This window comes from Symphalangus syndactylus, chromosome 11, assembly GCF_028878055.3.
Source record: "Symphalangus syndactylus isolate Jambi chromosome 11, NHGRI_mSymSyn1-v2.1_pri, whole genome shotgun sequence".
NCBI lineage: Eukaryota > Metazoa > Chordata > Mammalia > Primates > Hylobatidae > Symphalangus > Symphalangus syndactylus.
In genome coordinates, this window is record NC_072433.2 from 129,210,976 (window position 1) to 129,235,353 (window position 24,378).

Sequence of the window (24,378 nt, forward strand, 5' to 3'; positions counted from 1 at the left end):
CTTGTGTGTTTAGTCTTAGACCATCTTTAGTACAGTCTAGTCTCAACACTGTGACAGACCAAAGGGACCTTTTTTTCCAATGGTGCACAGTGTCGTGGGTGCAACTGGCTGGTGCCCATGTTGCAGATGGTAAAAGAATTTACCGGTAGGGCGTGGTGGCTCATGCCTGTAATCCCAGCACTTCGGGAGGCCAAGGCGGGCAGATCACCGGAGGTCAGGAGTTCGTGACCAGCCTAGCCAACGTGGTGAAACCCCGTCTCTACCAAAAATACAAAAATTAGATGGGCATGGTGGTGCATGCCTGTAATCCCAGCTACTCGGGAAGCTAAGGAGGGAGAATCACTTGAACCTGGGAGGCGGAGGTTGCAGTGAGCCGAGATAGCACCGCTGCACTCCAGCCTGGGTAACAGAGTGAGACTGTCTGAAAAAAAAAAAAAAGAAGGAGAAGAATTTACCAATTTACCAAGACGGTTGTAGGTAAAGAAAGGCCTATTATTCAAGGGAAAGTACGTTGCAAGGAAGCAACAGGCAGCACAGCAGAGAAGGGGCTGCCTGGAAAGAAGCAGGGACTGGAAGGAAGTTTTATGGGGTCATGCTGGAGGATGTTACACTTGGAGTGAGGTAGTTGTGCCAGCGGCTTGTTTGTGATTAGCTGTCTCTTGGAACAGTTGTTCCCTACCTGGAACTCCCTTCCTCACTGTTGCTTACTTATCAGGACTCCACACCAGGTTAGTCTATGATGTTTAAAAACCAACACTAAAACCAAGTGCTTCCTGCTTCATAATTGGCTCTCTTCTGCTTCTTTCAGAAAAGTCAATCATTCTGATTTGGAAAAACATATATATAGATCATAGATGCAGAGATGGATAGATGATAGAGAGAGAGAGAGAGAGAGAGAGAAGATAGACAGCAAGAAGGTTAGTGAGATCATTTTGTAAAAAAAAGGAGGGGGCCAGATGCAGTGGCTCACGACTGTAATTACAGCAATTTGGGAGGCAGAGGTGGGCCGATCACCTGAGGTCAGGAGTTCAAGACCAGCCTGGCCAACATGGTGAAACCTCGTCTCTACCAAAAATATAAAACTAAGTCAAGTGTAGTGGTGGGCACCTGTAATCCCAGCTACTTAGGAGGCTGAGGCAGGAGAACCTCTTGAACCTGGGAGCGGGAGGTTGCAGTGAGCCAAGATAGTGCCACTGCACTCTAGCCTGGGCAACAGAGCAGGGCAAGACTCCATCTCAGAAAAAATTAAAAAAAAAAGAAAAAGGGAAGGGGGTGTTCGTAAGTGCTTCCTACGGGCCGGATACTTTACGTATCTATATAGATGTGTAATATACGTATTACCTTGTAGTTGTATGTGTAATTTATGTATAATACATAATTATATATCATATACATAATTTAGGTAATTCATGGGATATTGAAATAGACGTTAGCTCCATTCTATAGATGAAGAAACTGAGGTTCACAGAGTTAAAACTATCTCACAGTAGGTCTCACGACTACTAAGTGGTAGGCATGGCCCCACCCTGGCACTTTTCCTGCTATACGCTAAGGCAGCACCACCCCGTTTATCACCAGGAACAAACTGTGTCATCACAAACAATGCATGAAAGTGCTGAGGACTAAGCAAGTTGACAATGATGGGGGAGTGGAGCCGAGGAAACCCAAACTTGCAAATCTGGTCTGTAAGAAAACTTTCCTTCCCCCTAGGCAGTCTGTCTCCAGGAAACGGCTAGTTTGGGTAAATAAATAGCAAACGGATGCCTTGGCAGCCAGTCATAGAGACGCTAATTTGGAAATTTGCCTCAAAAGAACCTAAGAAACAGAAACTAATGCTTCAATCCAAAAGCAAGAGAATTTGAGATGTGTCAGAACAACCACCGATCACACCATTCTCCCCCAGGAAAGCAATTTTCTGGGTTTTTGTTTGTTTTTTGATTTTTTTGCAAACAAGGCCTCAAAGAGATCTCCTTGTGCTTTGGTAATGCAAGGCAAAATATCCACTCATTCTAGCCAGGGCACACCCTTGAGAGGGTAGCAACGCTGGATTTTTACATGGGAATCCAAGCCAAGAGGACTGGTACCAGGATGGTGGTATTTCTAGATTAAATCTGCCATTCTGTGTCTGCAACTAAGCCCTACCTTTGCTTGGATGATGACTGTCCTGCCCCAGCCCCTCCTCGTGCCAGCAGGACAGCATCGTCCTCCTGAGGCTTACTAGCACCTGAAGGATTGTTCTGTGAAAAACAGGGACCCAGCACCTGCCGACATTCCTCAGCATCCTCTCTGACTTTAACCCCAGGGAGAAGCAAGTCGATGTTATCCTGATGCAGTCATAGTTCCTGTGCTTCCCCTTATCAAATTATATAACCATGTTGTTTCACATCACACCCAATCTCTTCACCCTTTGGCTCCCTGCCTTCTTTCAAGGCAGGAGTTTCCAAACTTTAATCCCAAGAGAATATCGTCACTATTTAGCCATCTCCCTGTCTCATCTCTCAGCACCTTCACTAACTCTGCCACAGTGAAATGCCACCTGTACCATCAGCTACAACTCTAGTTTTAAACTATGTAATTTTACATTTATAATTTTGGCTTGAATTTATTTTAAAAGAAGCCGGTACATTGGCCGGGCATGGTAGCTCATACCTATCATCCCAGCATTTGGAGAGGCCAAGGCAGGTAGGTAGATGGTTTGAGCCCAAGAGTTCAAGACCAGCCTAGACAACATGGTGAAACTCCATGTCTACAAAAAATACAAAGATTAGACAAGCGTAATGGTGCGTGCCTGTCGCAGGAGGATTGCTGGAGTCTACGAGGTTGAGGTTACGGGGAGCCATGACTGTGCCACTGCACTCCAGCCCGGGTGACAGAGAGAGATCCTGTCTCAAAAAACAAAGAAAAAAGAAAAAGAAAACTCTATAACATGAATGAAAAACCAGTGTCACTTAGAATACACTAAAGCAGCAATAAAAATAAATACAATGAAAACAAACAAGCATAATTACCTTTTAGCTAGATACTATGTCTACTTAAGGTCTGCGTATGAAATTCTCTGTATTAAAACAAGAGATAAACAAGGATTAGAGAGGTCTCAAAGACACAGTAACATCCACCTGAGACCCTCTGCTTGTCAGGATCACTCAAGAGAAATGAAAATGGAATGAATGAATGTCCACCGTGTGAGTCACGCTTTTGTAGCACCTCTCCACACAGCACCTAGAATCATTTTAGTGGAAGCAAAACAAGCAAAGTTGCATGAACAGGAGGTAAGGAAGTGGATTCAGTAACTAAGACAATAAGTCTTTCCTTTCTAGAATCTCCCCTTACTAGCAGCAGCTAAACAAGGGCACACAGTCAGTGGAGGTTCACCCTGGTTGGACTGGTTTCCATTTTCTGTTTGTTTTTTGTGCAGCGGGGGTGGGGCAGGGTGTTGGTCACTTTTATGTGCTAAGAAGGAGGAATCATTGGAAAAAAGAAAATGAATGCAGGAAGCAACTTCCTGGAGTTGAGGAAGGAGAATGGGATCAGGGCCCAAGTCTCTCTGCCTTAGACAAACCCAGAGCCCTGTGCGTGAGGAAGGACACTTCTTCCTGAGACGGAAAGGATCATTAGCCAGTGACACCGGGGTTAATGTAGGAACTTATGAATGCAAGCAGGACGGGAGTTAAGGGGTTTTGATGGACAGTCTCTATTTTCTCCACAAAATAGGATATAAGGTCATCCTCTGAGGGTGAAGGGGATAAAGCCCTGGGTTTGGGGATACCGGAAAGGTTTGGAATGGCCACTGAAGGGCCGGGGCTAGGGCAGCCCAGGTCACTAGAAGGAAGGGGCGCCCTTCGCTGACCCTGCTGTGGCACCACCCATCAGGTGAGGGGAGCTCAGCCGCAGCATGAGGTAACCTGGGAAGAAAGCAAACCAGGGAAGCAGCTGCTGGGCCCCAGGGCTGGGCCTATAGAGCTGACACAGGTGCAACTAGGCAAAGAACATGTTCCAGTTCCTCCAAGTCCCCCCTAGGATCATTCCATCGCTGCTCACACAAGGCAAACGCACAAAGCACCTCATTGCATGTGGTCACATGGACAGACCAACACCTTCCATAGTATATTTTATTATTACTATTTTTTGAGACAGAGTCTCAATCTGTTGCCCAGGCTGGAGTGCAGTGGATCGATCTCGGCTCACTGTAACCTCTGCCTCCCCAGGTCAAGCGATTCTCCTGCATCAGCCTCTTGAATAGCTGGGATTACAGGTGTACGCCACCTAGCCCAGCTAATTTTTGTATTTTTAGTACAGACGGGGTTTTGCCATGTTGGCGAGGCTGGTCTTGAACTCCCGGTCTCAAGTGATCTGCCTGCCTCAGCCTCCCAAAGTGCTGGGATTACAGGCATACGCCACCATGCCCAGCCACCTATCACAGTATAGATCCAAGAAAGGAGGCATGTCAAAAGAATGGCCCAGAGAATCAAAAAGCAATTATACGAGTACCATAATAAGGGCACGAAAAACAAAACTGTCTTGAATGGAAAAAGGGAGTTACAACATGCAATTAACCTAGGAAGAGCTTTAAAAAATGCTAAGAGGAGGTAAGACAAATATGACACTTAAATAAAGGTTAAAAATTACAGTTGTTCAAAACCGAATTTTAAAGGTTAATTACTGGTGCCTTACACATAATACATTAGTTTTGTTAATGGGACAATATTCAGTTAGGTTCGGTGTGTCAGCCCCACAAGGTGAGTATGTCAGCCATGAGTATAAATTAGTGAAGCTTCCGTGAAAAGCAGCCCTTTAACAGACCTTGGTCTCCAAGCAGAGAAAGCATACTGCCTATCTGTTTAAGTGCAAAAAATAAAGGAACAAATAATGCCTCCACTAAAAGAGTATCAGGTTTGTTTGTTGTTTACATAAAGCAAATTTCCAATTGGGATTTGAAAAAAAAAAACCACAAGTGTCTTACGAGAAAACAAAAGGAAAAACTCCAGATTCTAGTGCTAATTCACGTTCTTGAGTTGCCCACAGCCATAAGACAGATCTGCTCAGAAATCCAGGATGCAGGCACCCAGCTTTCTTTGCTGAGTGTGGGAGCCCCAGGGATTGGGGTCTAAAGTCAGAAGCCTGAGGCCTTTCTTCACCTTGGCTATTCACTAGTTTTTAAGGAGTTCTGAAGTTTTATGAAAAGTCTTTTACGATTAGCTGGGCATGGTGGTGCGCACCTGTAATCCCAGCTACTCAGGAGGCTGAGACAGAATTGCTTGAACCGGGGAGGCGGAGGTTGCAGTGAGTTGACATCGTGCTACTGCACTCCAGCCTAGGCAACAGAGCAAGACTCTATCTCAAAAAAAAAAAAAAGTCTTTTAAGAAAACCGAGACACTGGCATCTATTAGGTAGAAGTCAGAGATGCTGCTCAACGTCCTACAATATACAGGGTGCCCCCTCCACCACCAACAATAAAGAATGACTTGACTCAAATGCCAGTGTTGCAGCTCTTCAGAAACTGCTCTAAGCTCAAAAAACTCACAGAATTCTAGAATGGTGAGAAAAAAGGAGAAGATGTAGAGTCAGGAAGTCCTGCATGTCTTACTTCCTTAATTTGATGACCTTGTTCCAGTTTCTTAACGCCTCTGCATCTGCTTTCTCAAAAATGTAAAATTATGATAATTATATCACAGGGTCTTCTGAGGATTAAGTTAAAACACTGAGATATGTTTATTTCAAGTAGTCGGGTAAAGCACTAGCCAAATACCAGCTGACAAGAGCCAATTGCAAAAAAGTTGTGCATCCTTACACAGAAAGGAAGATCTCTCTATAGGGAAGGATGAGGTGTGTAGGGTGAGGGGCAAAGGCGTGAGTGAGGGGGAAGGGGTGGTGAAGGGAGTTGAAGTCTCATGCCTCAAGGCCAACTGGATTCCAGGTTTGTTAGAGACACTGGTGGGTCTGGCAGAGGCGTTTGAACAAGAGCACCTCCATCTCGAATAGGAGCTGGGTAAACTGAGGCTGCGACCTACTGGGCTGCATTCCTAGACAGTTAAAGGATTCTAAGTCACAGGATGGGACAGGAGGTCAGCACAAGGTACAGGTCATAAAGACCTTGCTGATAAAACAGCTTGCAGTAAAGAAGCCGGCCAAAACCCACCAAAACCAAGACGGCAGTGAGGGTGAACCCTGCTTGTCCTCATTGCTACACTCCCATTGGCGCCATGACAGTTTACAAATGCCATAGCAACGTCAAGAAGTTACCCTGTACGGTCTAAAAAGGGGAGGCATGAATCGCCCACCCCTTGTTTAGCATATAATCAAGAAATAACTATAAAAATAAGCAACCAGCAGCCCTCAGGGCTCTGCCTATGGAGTAACCATTCTTTTATTCCTTCACTTTCTTAAACTTGCTTTCACTTTACAGACTCGCCCTGAATTCTTTCTTGCATGAGATCCAAGAACTCCCTCTCTTGGGGTCTGGATCAGGACTCTTTCCTGTAACAGGTCTAACCCCTTACAGCCTCTCCCCAGCTAAACTCAAAGTGGAGCTGACCCTCACATACCGCAGCCCTTAAATGAGATGTGTGAAAGTTTCCAGAACATGTCAGGCCCGCAGTCAAGGACTCTCATATCCCCTTGTCATGAGACCCAATCCTAAAGACCATCTGTGGGGTTGCAACTTAAGGTTCCAAATCAGCAGTGCCCACCTCCTTCAACATCCAAACCCACAGTCTAACCCTGACGCCGGAAGCCTTCCCCAGACCAACAGCAGGCATCGCGTGGAGTGAAAGAAGCCAGGCATGATGGACAGCTTCCTGTTTGAATCCCCTCATATGAACCTAACAGGCACAGTGAACCTACTGGGCTAAACTCCGGACGCTGGCCACCCTCATAGGGTGGAGATGACAGGACAGGACAGGGGCCATGGAGCTTCCGGCGGGGGGGGGGGCGGAGAGGGGGGTCATGTTCCGTGGCGTGGAGGCAGTTACAAGGGTACAGTGGGTCTTGTCGAAGGGTAAAAGTTCAGTAAGTTCGTCCTGATAGGCCAAAGAAACCCAGAGCCGTCTTTCGACTGACTACAGCCTGGAAGGGAGGCCGAGACCACCGCCTGCCTCTATCGCTCCATTTCTGAGTTGGTCTCACTTCCCACCCCACCGACGGCTCGCTGCGCGAGGGGCGGGGCATAGAAGGAGGGGAGGGGCTATGCAAAAGAGTGCGGGGAGAGTGGGATGGGGCCGCTCCTTGGAACGGAAGCCCGCGGCTTCCAGGCCCTTCCGGCGCTGGAGAAACTACTACTCCCATAATGCCCCGCGGTCCCGCGAGCAGCCAGTCTCGTCGCGAGAAACAGCCACCGGGGGCGTCTGAGCGGACAAACGGAAGTCTAGGTTACGGTCTGAGACATCACCGCCAAGCTGGGCATCGGGGAGATGGCCGAGACTGACCCCAAGACCGTGCAGGACCTCACCTCGGTGGTAAGGGACGGCTGTGAGGGCCCGAGGCTGCGGCATTCCCGGGCGGTGCCGGGTCAAGCTCTGCTGGACAGAGGCGCGCCCACCGCGGCTGCGCTTGGCGTCTGCCGAGGCCCCGTTTCTGGAAGCGTCTCTGGCCAAGGCTCCCGGCCACCTTGACCCCCTGGGCTCTCGGTGCGGGCCCGTCTCCCCGCAGGCGCCCCCAGGCCCGACCCCCTCCGGTAGCCCCATTCACCTGTCGCGAACGCCCCCCGGGTCCCTCCCGCCTACCTCTGACACCCTCCCCGCCCTTCAACTCCTCACACACCCCCGGGTGCCCCAACCCGGCAGAAACAACCCAAAGACCCTGAGCTTTGAGTCGCAGCGGCCTCCCCAGCCAACCAGTCTAATTGGACAGGTTGGAAAACGAAAGCCCATAGAAGGAAGATCCTTGTTGAAGGCCGCACAGCTGTCCAGAGGCAGAAATGGGGCTGGAACCCGGGACCAGGGCTCACGTCCTGATCCCAGGAAGGTGTCTCAGGATCAGTGTGGACCGTGTTTGTTTATTTCGGTTTTTCTTAGGTGCAGACACTCCTGCAGCAGATGCAAGATAAATTTCAGACCATGTCTGACCAGATCATTGGGAGAAATATCCTTTTTATCTGCAGTTGGCTTCCTGTGGGCCTTTGGAGCGTATTTGCCGGGCAGCGGTGGGGATAAATGAGTAGTTTTCTGGCCAGCTTCAGCCATTCGCTTGTAGAATTTGAGCGTGAATTGTACTGTGTTTCTGGGAAGGACTGCGCCGAGAGCTAGGGGTACCGCTGAGTTACACACATCCCTGGCTCAAGGAGCATACCTCTAGCAATCCTAAGAGCTGGTGTGGTGGACCATAGACTGTGAAGTCTGTGCTTTTGTGTGTGTCTTTCTTTTGATGCTCAGCATGACCTTATGAGTGGGTTGTAGTATTATCTTAGGGAATGAATAAATTGAGGTTTAGGGGTTCCATCACTATTAAGGGTCAGGGCTGGAATCCGATGCCGGGTAGCCATGCCCCAGAGTCCTATACTCTTGCCCACCAGCCTTTAACCGTGTCTAACGGAAATTGGAAGACCAGTTTCCCTAAAATCGTTGTGTTTAAGGCCGTAGTCTGCAGGGACGGGAGGAAAGGGCTCAGTGAGGAGATGTTGGCACTCGTTGTCTTTAACTTCACCACTTGATGATATGAGTAGTCGCATTGATGATCTGGAGAAGAACATCGCAGACCTCATGACACAGGCTGGGGTGGAAGAACTGGAAGGTGAAAACAAGATACCTGCCACGCAAAAGAGTTGAAGGTGAGGAAGGGGGCAATTTTTTTTCTTTTCTTTTCTTTTTTTTTTTTTTTTTTTTTTGGCGCAGAGTTTTGCTCTTGTTGCGCAGGCTGGAGTGCAATGGCACGATCTCGGCTCCCTGCAACCTTTGCCTCCTGGGTTCAAGCGATTCTCCTGCCTCAGCGGCGATTACAGGCTTGCGCCACCACACCCAGCTAATTTTGTATGTTTAGTAGAAATGGGGTTTCTCCATGCTGGTCATGCTGGTCTCAAATTCTGACCTCGAGTGATCTGCCCACTTCAGCCTCTCAAAGTGCTGGGATTACAGGTGTGAGCCACCGTGCCTGGTCTTTTTTTTTTTTTCTTAACAGAATAGAGAGAACCTGTAAGTATAATTTTTATGCAGTCAAACATTCTGTAGATCAGTTCCCAGCCATGATCCCAGCAAGCATCACTGTTGTTTACCCGCTGTGGACTTGATGTTTTGAAATTTTTCATGCCAAACTCATTCTTTACACCGAATTTATTTTCCCAGTTTTTATTAATTAGACTTCTGTCACTGTTAGTTAGGACCACGGCTAACAGATAACCACTGAGTTTTTATCCAGCTAATAAAGGTGTTTTTGTTGGCCTATAAAGCCTGTCACTGGAAGATTTTCCATTGCTTTTTTTTTTTTTTTTTTTAATGGAAATAACTGATAAGTCACCCATGTTACCACCTTCTTAAATGGCTTAAATTCTGGAGACTTTCTTGGTAACTTGACATAGGTGAACTAGATTGTGGCCACATTAAGCTTTTACTCTGGAGTTCATTTAAATTTCCACTGAATAGTTTCAGATGTCAGAGGAAAGCCTAATGATTAAAAATACCCACACAGTAAGATAGGTAAATGTACAGTATCACTCAGCACAGTGCATGGTAATCCTTTTCCTCTGTATGTGTGAAAAATACGTTTTAAACTCACTTTTCTCATGTTTCATTTATAACATTTTAATTCTCTATAAAAATGAATGTTGCTGAGGGAGGCGGAGGTTGCAGTCGTGGTGGCGCCACTGCACTCCAGCCTGGGCAACAGAGTGAGACTCTGTCTCAAAAGAAAAAAAAAGTTACTGGCACGTGGTGACTCATGCCTGTAATCCCAGCACTTTGGGAGGCAAAGGCGGGCAGATCAGTTGATGTGAGGAGCTCGAGACCAACCTGGCCAACATGATGAAGCCCCATCTGTACAAAAATTAGCTGGGCGTGGTGGTGCACGCCTGTAATCCCAGCTACTTGGCAGGCTGAGACAGAAGAATCATTTGAACCCGGGAGGCAGAGTTTGCAGTGAGCCGTGATGATGCCACTGCACTCCAGCCTGGGCGACAGAGCAAGACTCTGTCTCAAAAAAATAAAATGGTTCCTGAGTATTTTTAGATTCATAAGGTACTAAGCAGAATATACAGTAGAAGATGCCTAGTTTCCTATTTTCTGGTCTTGCTGTGGACCACATTTTAAGTTACTGTGAAATACAGATTTGGGACGTTGAAGACAGACTCTAAAACTTGCTTTTATCTTCACAATAGGTGGGGTTCATTCACTGTGAGTAAATCACATAATTGCTTTCTATGGGTTATGTCATCGTTATTCTTACCCGGAGATAATTCGGAAAAATGTCCTACCAGTCTCAGATGCTTCTGTGGATGTCTTTTTATATTATGTGGTAGTCAAAACTCCCATCAACCGACTGAGAATCTTACCACAAGAATTTCAGGGTTGTAGACTGGCTAGTGATGGGGGTCATTCAAAGAAAAGAATGGGAGTAGGAAACTGACTCCGAAATTTTTAAAAATATTTCCAGTTAAATCTATTTTTGCTAAAATATTGTCCAAAGAAAATAAGTTTAACTCAGTAGGAGAGTGGAAAGGGATTTTTAGTTGATAGGTGTATATGTCATTTTTACTTGTGCTCATGTAATGAAAAACATGTTGATGATTTTTCCTTCTTCAACAGGTTGCTAATAATTTATACTGGAATCTGGCATTTTTCCAAGCCAAGAGAAGATCCAATGGCTTTTTGCAGCTAACTTCTATGTGTAGACAGGTTTTATATTATAAAGTATGCATTCTTATCACATACTATATAGTTAGTTTGTAGAGTGATTTACCCCCCAATTTCTTGAACATGGTATCTTCACATCTTGGACCTTGGTCAGTTGTGCTATTCATTATTAAACACTAAAACTTTGGCGGTTCCTGCATAACATTGTCAGATTTTTTAGTGTATTTCTGTGAAGTCATATTCTTTTTCTTGTCATTCCTTTTGTAGTAGTTGCTGTTTGGATAAAATTTGCTGTGTGATTTTTTTATTAAACAAATAGTAAACCCTTCGATTATAGTAAGTCTTGGTGAAGTAAGATGTTTGTAAGACTTCAGAGTTCTTTAATTCTCAGCACAAAGTAACTGTTGAGCTAACACCAAATAGTGTGTTGGCAATACTTTTCGAATGGCTGAAAACACCTAAAAATTGTTTATTCGGAAATATCTGTCACTGCTGTGTTGCCAAAACTCAGAATAGAACTTAGACGTATGTCTAAGTCCCTGAGATCACATGCTAAAGTCGATGAAAAGTAACCACTGCCACTTTCTTGTGTTAGAACTTTTACAGTAGAGAAAATAACAGAATAGCCTTCTGTAGTGAGGCATTTGTTAGAGTTTTGCATGAGATTGTAATACTTCAGTAGGACCCTACGTGGTTCATCTACAATGGTTACCATAAAAAATCTGGCAGGATTTTAAAACTCAATTAATCTTTCCTTTGAGCTACTGACTGGAAAACAGAGAAGGAAAAGAGACCATATTAAGTCCATGCCAGTTGCTTGGCTAGAATATGATCAATGACTTGTAGTAGACTCAAGTTTTTAAGAAATACTATATTACTTAAACTGTTTCTTACCCAAATTCTTGCAGAGTAACAGTGTTATCGTTGATTATGGAAGACAGGGATAATACCTTTTAACTCTTGCCACTCAGGAATGCAGTGCCAGGAGTGCTAAACCTAGAGGCCAATACTGATGACCTGGAAGGTGATCCATATGATTGTCACCACAAAGTGCTTTTACACAAAAACTTGAAAATTTGAAAAACATAATTTTTTTAAGTTTCACCAGTCTTGGTGTTTATATTGCAAATCTATCATAGTAAGAAATAATTTGTCCTGTGTACAAATTACATGTCGAACATAAAGGAGTGAGATCCTTCTGTAATAAAATGAATTCACCACTTTGGTTACCCAACTACAGAACCTCCTTTGATCAGGTCAGTAGGTTGTGATGCAGGCTGGAGCCCCCGAATGCCCCACACACACTGCAGGCATTGACCAGTCCAGCCGAAACCTGCGTCCCTGCTCATGTTCTCAAGCCTCGTAAGTGGCAAATGGAAATGATATGGCCGGTTGCGGTTGTAGGAGAGTTGTGACTTAGGCAGGAGTCGACTTCCTCAAGTAATGGAACCATTTCAAAGGCAGGCTGCCCTGACCAAAAATATCTGCCATGAATAAAGGTGCCTGAAATCCTGCTATGAAGCTTCCTTTGTGTCAAAAATCTGTTTGGTTTTCATATTGGAATGCAGAAATCACATTAGAATATCAACTGAAACCTCTATAGACGGATTAAGTACAAGTAGCCCAAGGGAAAGCAGGAGAGGGGGTGTTGGGGGAGGCTGCCTGCTGGAAGGGGAAGCTGAGGAGGGGGAGGAGGGCTTGCCAGGACTGCCATTGCAGGAGGCTTGTCTCAGGTGTGTTCCCAGAACAGTTGCCCCTGGAGATGCTGCAGGAAAGAAGGGGTTATGGTCACTTGGGTTTAGACATGCTGTGAACCTCATGAAGAAATTAGCATATCAGAGGCTCTGAAAGTAGTGCAGAGAACTGAGCTTTAACCTGCTCACCTGCTGGTTTTCGAGGTCTCGCTCTATTACCCAGGCTGGAGTGCAGTGGCACAGTCATAGCTCTCTTGGAGCCTCAAGCTCCTGGGCTCAGGCAATCCTCCTGCCTCAGCCTCCCAAGTAGCCAGTATTTCAGGTTTGTGCCACCACACCTGGGTCTTGCTGTGTTGCCCAGGCTGGTCTAGAACTCCTAGGCTCAAGCAGTCCTGCCTCAGCCTCCCAAAGTGCTGGGATTACAGGCTCAAGCCACCATGCCTGTCCAAGGGTCTTTTTTATACTATATGAAGTATTCTTTCTCCAGCTATTCTTGTTCATTCACCAGCCAGTGAAGATTCTCTTGAGGGCTGACCAATACAGATGAGTATGGGGGCCCTTGCACCAAGGAAAACAGCCTTACATTTAATTAAGTGCCCTGTCTCAAACCCCAAGGCCCCACAGCTTCCTCATTTGGCCCCTAGTTCATCCTGCTTTCCTTTGAGCCACAGGATTTTAAAATATTTTAATCTTATTTTCATATCAATTTTTTTGTTTCATTACCAGTAAAGTACAGTCATTGTTTGACCCTATCAGGACTAACATACAATATTTCAGGTAACTGAGAGTTAATTTGCCCTTGTGAGTCCTTGGAATTGTAACCCCCCCCCCTTAGAGCACTGTTTCTATGGGAACATAGAGTCCTCCAAACAAAAGTGAACTTTTTCAACATGCTGTTTGTAAATGGAAGCCTTCCCAAGCAGACACTGTGTTCCTTTTTTATTTTGTATTTTGCAGATTTTATATTTTGATTAGATTAAAATAGAGGAATTTGCAGGATGTGTTGTCATATCTAGCCCTGAAAGTTAACTGGTTACAGTTAAACCAATTGTTCACAGCTAGCGCCATTGAAAGCATTGACTGTAAACCGCTGTACTGTGCTAAGCATTTTGTTTGCACTGTTTGGCTTAATCCTCACGACAACACTGAGAGGTTTTCATTTGATGAGTCCCTTTTAAAGAAAAGGACCCAAGACTGGGAGTCAGGGGCCCAAGGTCACAGCTGGTAATGATGACCCTGGAATGTCCTCACAGCTGCACACCTGCACCGCTCACGAACACAGCTGATCATCTGCCTCTTCGTGTGAGCCGAGCTCCAAATCTCAGCTGTCCAGGCTGTCTGGAAATCATCAGCCCCACTCGCTGGATCTCGAAATTTACGTTCAAAAGGCTGATGGAGTGTTTTCAATTAAACACGACCTAAAATTAAGTAATAAACACGCTGGATGTGAGTTTGTATTTGGAATTTAAACTATTCAGAGCTGGGAGAAAATGTGTGCTCCTGGATCAGTGCCGCTTTTCTCTTAAATCATTTGAGAACAACAGAAACAAATGACTTTCCTCAAACATTTGCCCAGAGCACAACCGCAGGGAATATGAACCACAGGTTTTCACATTGGTTTTCCATGCCTATACCCGTCCTGTCTCCCACGGAAATTACTGCTTGAGGCCCAACCCAGGGGATAAAAACACACCCCCCACCACCACCACTCCGTGACCTATTAGCTTACCATCCTACTGGATTTCACTGTATTTTTGTTTTTTTTTTTAAGGCAACGAAGACTTTTAAATGGACTCATGAAGCCATCACCTGGAATCTTAATCTTGTATTAATTTTAACTGTCTGATTTTAGCTGCAGCCACTTGAGAACTTTTCAATGAATGAAAATGAGGGAGGGGAGACGCGAGTCACTGCCCAAAAACAAAACCAGAGGAATTGTGATTGAACATTGCACTTATCAACCCTACAAATTAATACGGAAATAGGAAAAGGGTTTGTTTCAACAAGTCAGGATGACAGTATTTTAAAAAAGAAAAAAAGGCCAGCCTGGGCAATATAGTGAGACTCCATCTCTACAAAAAAATAGAAAAATTAGCCCGGAGTGTGGTGGCACACATCTGTGCTCCCAGCTACTCAGGAGGCTGAGGTGGGAGGATCATTTGAGCCCAGGAAGTCGAGGCTGCAGTGAGCTGTGATCAGACCACTCCACTCCAGCCGGGGTGACAGAGCAAGACTCTGTCTCAAAAAAAAAAAAGGGCGGATCCTAAGGCTTGGTCCTCACACCTGAGGCTCTCAGTAAGAGGTGCCTGGAAGCTCCTCAGACTGCTGCCTAGGGTTCGAGTGATCCTAAAAGCTGTACAACATCAGCCTCTGTGGGATCCCTGACAATGATGAAATGTAATGTGTGGCTGTCTCCTCAACAGAGCTTCATTTTACCAAAGCTTATGTAGACACCACATACATGAACTACATACCTATCATGTAGATGCTGCCCTGCCTCATAAGAACACTCTTGACTGTCCTGCTTCACAATAATAATCTTCGCAATAATTATCTAATAATGGTCAAATTCTGTGTCCCTACTGTAGAAAACAGAATTTGACCATTTAGTCACGTTGGTCTTGCAAAATGTCCACCTTCCAAAAGAGAACAGTATTGCTTCCCAATAATTAAGAATAGTCTGAATTCAGGATCCAGCAGCTTAGAAGCATTTAGCTACCAATAGCAGAAATCAGCCCTTTTAATAATGGTGGGATGTATTATTTCACATGGCAAGAAGTCCCAAGGGAGGGCAACTCTGGGGCCAGTAAATTCTGCACCTCAGTAAAACTAAGAGCAAGACCCGGCCGGGCACAGTGGCTCACGCCTGTAATCCCAGCACTTTGGGAGGCCAAGGTGGGTGGATCACCTGAGGTCAGGAGTTCTAGACCAGCCTGGCCAACATGGCAACGCCCCCGTCTCTACTAAAAATGCAAAAATTAGCCAGGCATGGTGGTGGGCGCTTGTAATCCCAGTTACTCGGGAGGCTGACGGAGGAGAGTCACTTAAACTCAGGAGGTGGAAGTTGCAGTGAGCTGAGATCGTGCCATTGCACTCCAGCCTGGGTAACAGAGCGAGACTCCATCTCAAAAAATAAAAAACAAAAAAAAAAATAAAAAATAAAAAGACCCAACCCCAGATTTATTCCACCTGGGTGCATCCAGCCAGAGAATGCCTTTCTCCTTTCCTTTTGTCTCCAAAGAGTGAAGAAAATGTTTCTTTGAAGGTGTTTCCACCCCACTGCCTGTGCCTAAAATGATCCTGGCACACAGGACCTGCATGATAGGTTGAGCCGTGTGGTTCTTATTTTTTTGTTGTCACAACTCAGCTTGGGGGTGTTACTGGCATCAAGCGGGTAGAAACCAGGGATGCTACTTCAACACCCTACCATGCACAGGACAACCCTCACCCCAAAGAATGGCACAGCCCCAAGTGTCAACAGTGCTAAGGTTGAGGAATCCCAGCTAACCCATTCATGAGACCACCTGGTGTGACGGTTCTGCTGATAGTTTCCGGACCGTCAGAAGTGGAGACATACAAGAACAATACCAGGGTTCCATCAGAAAGGAAATCATAACGGCTATTGGGTGGACAATCTACAATGTTTGCTGCAGACCTTCTAGATGCAGCTTCTAGATTATAAACACTGGTAACACTGGAGATGGTTAAATCAGAATTAGCTGGCTGTCAACCTTGGTGGCACATTAGAATCACCTGGGGAGCAGTTCAAAGGCCCAAGACTGGGCAGCACCACGGAACCCTCACATCAGAATCCCCACGGGTGGGCCCAGACAGCAGTGTTCATTTTAGACCAGTGTGCAGTCACGGTCGAAAACTGCTTTCAAGCAGGCCTGTCTACTGCCCACCGTCCGATGATGTAATTCACCAAGTTCCATGGGATTCCGCCACGCCTGTGTCAACCCAGCCGACACCTCCAACTTGGACAATCAGGGCTTTGGCCCCTGTTACCTGGCATTCAATTAATCCATGTGTCACACATGCCTCAATAATTTGATTGTGTCTCAACTGTTTGAATCAAAGGATTTCTGATTCCCTGACGGGTGATGACTCAGTAAGTGGATTCAGCTTCAGATCTGCCTGACATTTTCCCTACCCGTCCTGTGCCAGGTACGGCACTAGGTGCTTTCACCTGTATCATCTCAGTCACTTCTCAGGGGCTCTCGAAAGTTGTTGACATTATCAAAAATTTTTCCAGCTGGAATTCATCTCCCTCTAATCAGCCTTCAAAACCTCCATTTGTAAACCATTGCTGTAGTTTTATTACCTCTTACCTTGCTCTTTACAAGTTGCTGTCAAAACCCAGTAAGTGTTTCCAGAAAGAAACTTTAAATATTAAATATTTTAAAGGTCTTTTATGCAGAATATGCAGTTAATTTTGATGGGCTACGGATAATCATCAGAAGAGCCATTTCTGGAAATGTAAATAAAACGGCTGTTTCTTTTAACAGTGCATTCTCCTGAAAACATAAGACCATTTGACTGATTCTGCTGCAGAATCTTATTGAGGCAAAGGACTGGACCGAATTATTCATGGAACAGAAGCCTAGGACTGGTAAGTCCAGGAAATGCTGCAAAACAATGTCCTCAAAAGAAATCAGGCCCTCCCTTTGTTAGGTATCTCTCCTGTAAGCCAGGCTCACGTGCGCCTCAATTACAACCTGTGTTCACTGGGGCCATAATTAAGAATCTTAAAGGGAAAGAATCTTTTGAAAGCCATCTGTCAAAAGTATGCAGTCTTGCTTGTAGAATTTTAAAGAGGTTCATTGTTACTGTGGGTTGGCACTGGGTCTGTGAGCCCTTATCCCCGGGGCTCGGCTTCGTATCAGAATCCTTGTCTGGAAGGTTGATTGTATCAGATGTGCATTTTGCCAGCATCCTCAGAAGGAGAGACGAGGAAGATTCTTTTCCTGGGCCACTCTCATTTTCTCAAGCTTGCACAAGTCTTAACAATGATCTGTCACCCAACTTTGTCTTCCCCATAATGAAAAGCAGACCCCGTAGAAACTGTCTGGCACAAAATCTCTGGAATCACTGACCCAGAAATTGTTCCCTATCATCCACTCTGCCAGACATGTCTTGGATTTATTCAAACTGACTTGTATTCCAGAACAATTGTGGACAAGATTTGCTAGTAATGCTTCCAACAAGTTACTGTTTAGCAAGTTCAGAACTTAAAGAATCCCTTTTATCCTAACGCTGACTAATAAACTGGTGAGAATTGTTTGAAATACCCGTAACTGAAATGAATGTCCTAATTTGCTTTTATGCTGTATTAAACACCATTGAGATGTTAAGCTCTTTCTTGGGAACCACCGTGATGTTCTCTTCTGGACTCTTCATAACCCCTTGAGCAGACGACCCTATATCTGGTCTTGGTTCTGAAAGGGTTGCAGCAGCACCTAAATCACTGAAGCTCTGGCAGAATTCGTTCTTCTGCTCTCTACTGATACTTGTTTTCCATAACTGGTCTAAGAACAACGGATTTTTTCTTTTCTTGCCTGGGATTTCAACAAAACATACATGGAAAGAATATTTTCTTCCTTGCAGACATTTCCCAAAGGGCAGTGGTTCTTAAAATGCGTTCCTGAACCGGCAGCATCAGAATCCCCTGGGAACTTGCTGGAAATGTAGATCCCCAGGCCCTACCTAGCCCTACTGAATCAGAGACCCTGGGAGGGAGGTCCAGCAGCCTGTGTTTTAACACATTCTCCAGGTGATTCTAAGAGTGAGAGAGCCAGGGCCTTAGGGCATCAACCAGGGCCTTGGGGCAAGGGTGTTGGGTTTCCCAACACCCTTCAGTCTAATGGCTTTAGGGTCAAATATGTCTAAACCAAGAAGCCCCGTGGGGCACTGATTAACATGCAGGTCCCCAGGCCCCCTTTTTGTAGATCCTGATTCAGAATATCTGGCACAGGGGCAGGAGATTCATATTTTTAATAAATTCCATCATTTATTATTTTTGTATATTATTTCCCATTCACAAAAACACTGCGTAGAGAAATGGGAGTGTGGGCGATGCTCCCATGCCGGGAGTCTCAGGCCTGGGCTAGTCCTAAAATAATTGAAAAGGAATTGATTCTTAATTACCCAGAACTTCCACACTCTAGGACCAAGTGTGACCTCTTCCGCCTTCTGAACCAAGGAGTCCACCCCTAAGCCCGAGGAACTGAGCATGAAGAGCCCTCACGCCATGAAGACTTGAATCACTTTAAATCAATTTGCTTCTTATTAAAATGTACTTCAGTGAAAAATCATTTCAACTCTTCAGCCGCAAAAGGATATCCAATCATTTAAAGCTTCCTGAGTGTTTCAGTTGATTAAAAAGGTTTTAAATAGCATAGTAAATATTTTACCAGAAGGATAAGTTATTCAATACGGAGATTATTTATTAAAAACTAGTAATTTATTAGTTCATTTATCTTTATTTTCGTGTAAGTGCATTCTTTTAATCTGGGCACACTTTTTTTCTATTCCCTCAGCACGTTAAGCTGCCACTTGACAATTCTGTAACACATAAATGTATTTAAATAGAATTTAACTTGTGAAAATAACAAGATTTCACTAATCATGGGAAAGATAGCTATAAAACTACAGTTTAATTTGAACTTTCGGAGAGTTTTAAGCACAGTTTCATGCCCTTAAAAACGAATCACATTTGCTGTTTTGAAAAAAGAAGAAGATTCTCATTTATCACTTGGGTGATTGATCCTGAAGGAAATAACTAATGCATAACTTCTTTTTCTTATAGCTGGAAAGGAAAACATGTAATACATTAGCCCAAAATCGAAGTACTGGGCTCAAGTGCTTACGGTTACATATTTTATTTCTATGTTTTCAGCTGCAAGCAATGACTAAAAATGGTTTAAATCACAAGGATATTGAGGGATCTCACATATGAGATGTCCAGAGGCTGTGCCGTGGATAGGAGACTTGTCACCCCTTCTGTCCACCCACCCTGCTGGCTGCTCTGTGGGGCTTGTGGCTTTCTTCTCGGGGTGACACAGTATCTCCAAGCCCCACCTCTGTGGGCCACCCCAAAGCCCTTGCCCCAAACCTTTCCTCCCTGCCCACCTCAGCTGTGGGTGGAATGGTGTCCCACTAAAAGACTGGCGGAAGTCCTAACCCCTATACCTGTGAATGTGGCCTTATTTGGAAATAGGGAAAACCAGCCTGGGCAACATAGTGAGACTCCGTCTTGAAAACAAAAGTTGAAGGACACCTGCTCACCGACCGCTGCCCCTGTGGAAGGAAGGGAGGCCCTGCAATATGGGCTTGCTGCTTCCCTTGTTTAAATCATCCCAACTCGGATACACGTTTCACAGGCCCCATCCAAGGCAGGGAGGCAGAGCAGGGGCTTTGCATCATCTGTTCTCTCTCTTTCTCTCTCTTTTCTTTCCCTCTACCCTCCGTTCTTCTTTTCTTTCTTTCTCTCTCTTTCTCTGTGTGTATGTGTCTGTCTCTGTCTGTCTCTCCCCCAGGGGCACACTTTCCCGCAATCTTCCGACAGACCTGCCTGTCTATCTCTTTGGCCAGGTGCTGGTCACATGCCCACCTCACAGCCATCCCTGGCAAGGGGGTCCCGAATAACCTTGAGTGGCTAAGGGCCAGCTGGGGGACAGCCTCATCTTCTCTGAGCCCAGGACATAATTTCAAGAAGGGGAGGGAAGGCACCTGAGAAGCACCAGCTGCCCACCCACCCAAACAGGTCACCCAGGCTGGCCCGGCCCTGGTGACGTCACTGAGTTCCATGGCATGGCTCCTCCACTCCCTGGGCTGCAAAAGTCATTTTCAGTGAGAAATCAAAGTATGAAGGAGTGCTCTATGCTGGCCAGTCTACCCAGGTGGCTGAACTCCACTGAGAAAGCAGCTTGGTGCACGTGCTCCCAAAGCAAGCAGGACACACCTACCTCCCCAGCAGAGACCAGCCACTGCATGGACCCAACACCCCGAAGGCAGGAGGCAGAGTGCCCGTGGTTGCTCTCCAGCTGTCTTTGCATGAGGTCCCATGGCTGACCCACCTCCTCCTGGGTGCTTTTTGTTCTTTACTGATAATGTTGATACAGTCAGATTCCAGACTAAGCTGGGCTCCAGACCCCCCCTGTGTCTCTGGGCTGCCTGCAGAAGAGAAGACTAGAGGGCGAATGGACGGACCCAGTGCTCTGCTCTAAGATAAGGCATTGGTTGTTTAGGGTCAAGACACAGAAGCAACAAGCAAGGACTGTGGGTGTTGACACCAGTGGCAGACCAAGTTCATGCTGGGCCCTGCAGCAACAACTCTGCAGACCTCTCTGGGGCTCCACCATTACCCTGTGTGTGACTGTCCTGGGGCTGCCCTAACAAAGCTCCACACACCGGGGGCCTTAAAATGGCAGATACGTGTCCTCTCATGGTCTGGAGGCCAGGCATCCAACACCAAGGGGTGGGCAGGTCTGTGCTCCTTCTGGGGCTCCAGGGAGGGCTTCCCTTGCCTTTTCCAGGTCCTGGTGGCTCCTAATGGTTCCTGGTGACTCCTGATGGTTCCCGGCATCCCGTGGCTGGCAGCTGCATCACTCCCATCTCTGCTTCCATCATCACATGGCCTTCCTCCCTCCGCATGTCTGTGTGTTCTCACATTCTGTTCTCCTCTCCACGTGTCTGTGTCCAGGTAAACTTCTTCTTATAAGGACCCCAGTTGTTGGATTAAACCCCGCACAAATCCAGGATGACCGCATCTCATCTAGTTATATCTGCAAAGACCCTAGTTCCAAATAAGGTCACATTCACAGATCCCATGGGTGAGGATGTCAACATATCTTCTGGGGGGGGACGCAAGTCAAAGGACATCTCTGTGCCTGTTTTCCCAACCCCCATGCCTAGAACCACCAAGACACGTGTTAGATACAGAGAGAGGCTCCCACTGGCCTCATTCCCCCTTGCTCATCGGAGCAGCTTGCTCCCGTCTGTACCTCATCACAGGCACCATCCATGCTCTCCCTTTATTCTGGCGTGCCTGTCCCCTCCCGGGCTACCTTTGTGCATGAGTTTTGTCATTGTCCTGCAAACTCTGAACACCCCTTTTTTCCACAGTTTTCATGAACTCATTTGGACTATCTCATGCTGCCTGGCTTGGCATCTTATAGCCAGCTTTTTAAAAGCAATCATAGCTGGTACACCAAGGGTTGATTTGGTGTGATGAAATTAATCCTTTTTTTTTTTCATAAGCAAGTAAATTAAGAATTAAATTAGGTCCAAAATTCATCTGAGACTTCTGAGAACTTGTTTGCAGAAAGTAATTGCTCTGGGACTGGCAACTTTAGTAATCAAAGAGAAGCTAAAGAAAAACAAAATTGAAAAAACAAAAAGAAGGGGGAAATAAATTTGAACCAAGTTCATTTTTTCCAACATTTTATTTTGAAAAGTTTTAAACATTCAACAAAGCTAAAAGAATTTCTACAGTGAACACCTGCATACCACCTACAGTCAAATACTAACATGTGACTCTGCTTGATGTATGATGTCTTTGACTCTGCCATGGAACAGGTCACAAGAGACTGCCAGGAGAGGAAGGTTCCAGGCTCCCCCTGAGATGGGCCAATGTCTCAAAAGCAAACCGTCCTCACAGAACCTGTATTATCAACATTCAAAGCCCTTCAAGAGGCCAGCATTGCCATCAGATTCCTTGTGGAAATATCCATTTTTCCCTGGCAGTAACACCAGCAGCCAAAATTTGTTTTAAAAATTATTGCACCTGCTGGGTGCAGTGACTCATGCCTGTAATCCCAGCATTTTAGGAGGCAGGTGGATCACTTGAGGTCAGGATTCAAGACCAGCCTGGCCAACATGGGGAAATCCCATCTCTACCAAAAAATACAAAAATTAGCCAGGTGTGGTGGCACGTGCCTGCATAATCCCAGCTACTTGGGAGGCTGAGGTCGGAGAATCACTTGAAACCAGGAGGCGGAGGTTGCAGTGAGCCAAGATGGTGCCACTGCAACATAGTGAGACCTTACCTCAAAAAAAAAAAAAAATATTGCACATTCCTTTTTGTCAGTTTTGTCTGATGACTAGTGTGATAAAATTTGGCTACCTACTACGTATCTGTTTATTAAAGTGTGCGATAGGTTTAAATATTCTTACAACTGCTTACATAAAATAATAATTGAATAAATAGAATGCCTCCATACTCTGCAGCCCATGATTCTGAAAATCATCTAATGGGCTGCACTCGCTTCTCTGGGCTGACCCGGAAACATTGTCATCTTCACAAGTTCTGTACCATCACAGTGCCTGGCACAAAGTAGATGCTCAGTAAACATTTGATCATTGGATAGATGCATATCCTGGAAAGCTGTGGTTGGACAAAAATAAATAAATGAAAATTATTAAAAAAAAAAAAGGATCCTATAGAGTCAGGATCAAAGGTCTGCAGTTGCACTGATGGGGGTGAAGATCTCAGGGTCTCAGGATGCCATCTTGACTGAAGACAAGACTTTCACTCGGGTACCAGTGCCATTTGCTCCTTGAATGCATCTTCACTCCGGACTGAATATTCAGCTCCCTGCAAATCCCTGTAAGGTGATTCAGGAACCAAGGGACAGGAAATTCTGTTCAGGGTGTTCACATTCCTTATCGCTTGCTTTCAGCTGCAAGTGGCCAGTAATCTACCTCAAGGCACTGAAGCAAGAAAGGGCGTTTGTTGACACTTGGAAGCGGGGGTTTTGGGGTAAATTCAGACATTGCTGAATCCAGCCGCTCAAATTCATCGGGAATGGCTGCTGCCAGTCAACTCTACCATCCTGTATGATGCCTTGGCCACAATGTAAGATGGCCACAAGCAGTTCCAGCTGCATTCAAACCCCTCAGGCACCAACCCCTGGACAACAACAGTTTCTCTGGGCCAAAGTTCCCGCAAATGTCCCAAGGTTGCATCTCATTGGTCTGGTTTGGAGTATATGCGTATCTCTGAGCCAATCACAGAAGCCAGCCGAGAGGAATGGAATAATCTGATTGGCCAGGCCTGGGTCAGCATCCTACACTGAGACCAGGCATGTGATTAACCCACTCATCAAAGAACTGGAATTGAGGATGGGGGAGAAGAGCTACCTAAGTGGGATCAGGTGCTATTTCCAGGCTATATAAATTTAATGCTCACCAAGCTCCAAATATTCAGGAAGGTGCACCTAATTTCCAAGTCTTTCTCACTCTCCCTCTCCAGCCAGCCCCAGGTAGCTTCCCCCATTGCCTGGCAAACTCCGAGCTCCTAGTCTGACGCAAACATGAAACCCAAAGTTGAGTCTCTTCTTGTTCACGACTCAGTTTGATTGTCAGCATGAGCCCTCCAGTCAATTCATTGCTCTACAAGGTTGGAAAACATTTATTAAACACCCATTGAATGCCAGGAACTGTGCCAGGCCCTACACCAATGGTGCTGTAGTCTACCTACTCATTAGAATCACCTGGAAAACATTACACACAGCAATGCTAGGGCTCCACCTGCAGCATTCAACATGCCCAGATCATTAGTATTTTTCCAAAGTCCTCCCTCCCCTAGGTGTCCAGTCAAGGTGAGAATCCCTGCGTTAGGAAGTAAGACGCATTATCCCCTAGGTAATGGAGCGCCTTCTTGGGAGTTAAGCGTTGAGCTGCCAGGTGTGGCTTCTAGAAAGAGCCCTGGAGGAGACAGGAAAGCACTGCGGATGGAGTGAAGCAGGCCTGGTTGGAACCCACAGCTCTGACAGTGGAGCAGACACAAACTTGCCGGGCCCAGTGCAAAACGGAAATGCAGGGTCTTTTTATTTTTCTTTTTATTTTTTATATATTTTTTGAGACCGAGTCTCACTCTGTGGCCCAGGCTGGAGTGCAGTGGCGT

The 24,378-nt window shown here is 45.7% G+C and overlaps 1 protein-coding gene across 1 annotated transcript; it reads left to right on the forward strand.

Moving 5' to 3' along the window:
* Window positions 1–7,297: 7,297 nt before the first annotated feature.
* HSBP1 (heat shock factor binding protein 1) lies at window positions 7,298–12,297 on the forward strand. The gene is made up of 4 exons (XM_055299717.2): window positions 7,298–7,452; window positions 8,011–8,077; window positions 8,642–8,762; window positions 10,729–12,297. The coding sequence occupies exons 1-3, from the start codon at window positions 7,408–7,410 to the stop codon at window positions 8,758–8,760; spliced, it is 231 nt and encodes a 76-aa protein (XP_055155692.1). The 5' UTR covers window positions 7,298–7,407; the 3' UTR covers window positions 8,761–8,762; window positions 10,729–12,297.
* The last annotated feature ends 12,081 nt before the right edge of the window (window positions 12,298–24,378 follow it).

What these genes read in the sequence shown, in the direction of transcription:
- HSBP1 (XM_055299717.2), top strand. Translation starts at nt 7,408, where the DNA reads ATGGCCGAGACTGACCCCAAGACCGTGCAGGACCTCACCTCGGTG. An exon ending in TGCAGGACCTCACCTCGGTG is followed by an intron (nt 7,453 to 8,010) that starts GTAAGGGACGGC and finishes GGTTTTTCTTAG; the next exon opens with GTGCAGACACTCCTGCAGCA. An exon ending in TGACCAGATCATTGGGAGAA is followed by an intron (nt 8,078 to 8,641) that starts ATATCCTTTTTA and finishes TAACTTCACCAC; the next exon opens with TTGATGATATGAGTAGTCGC.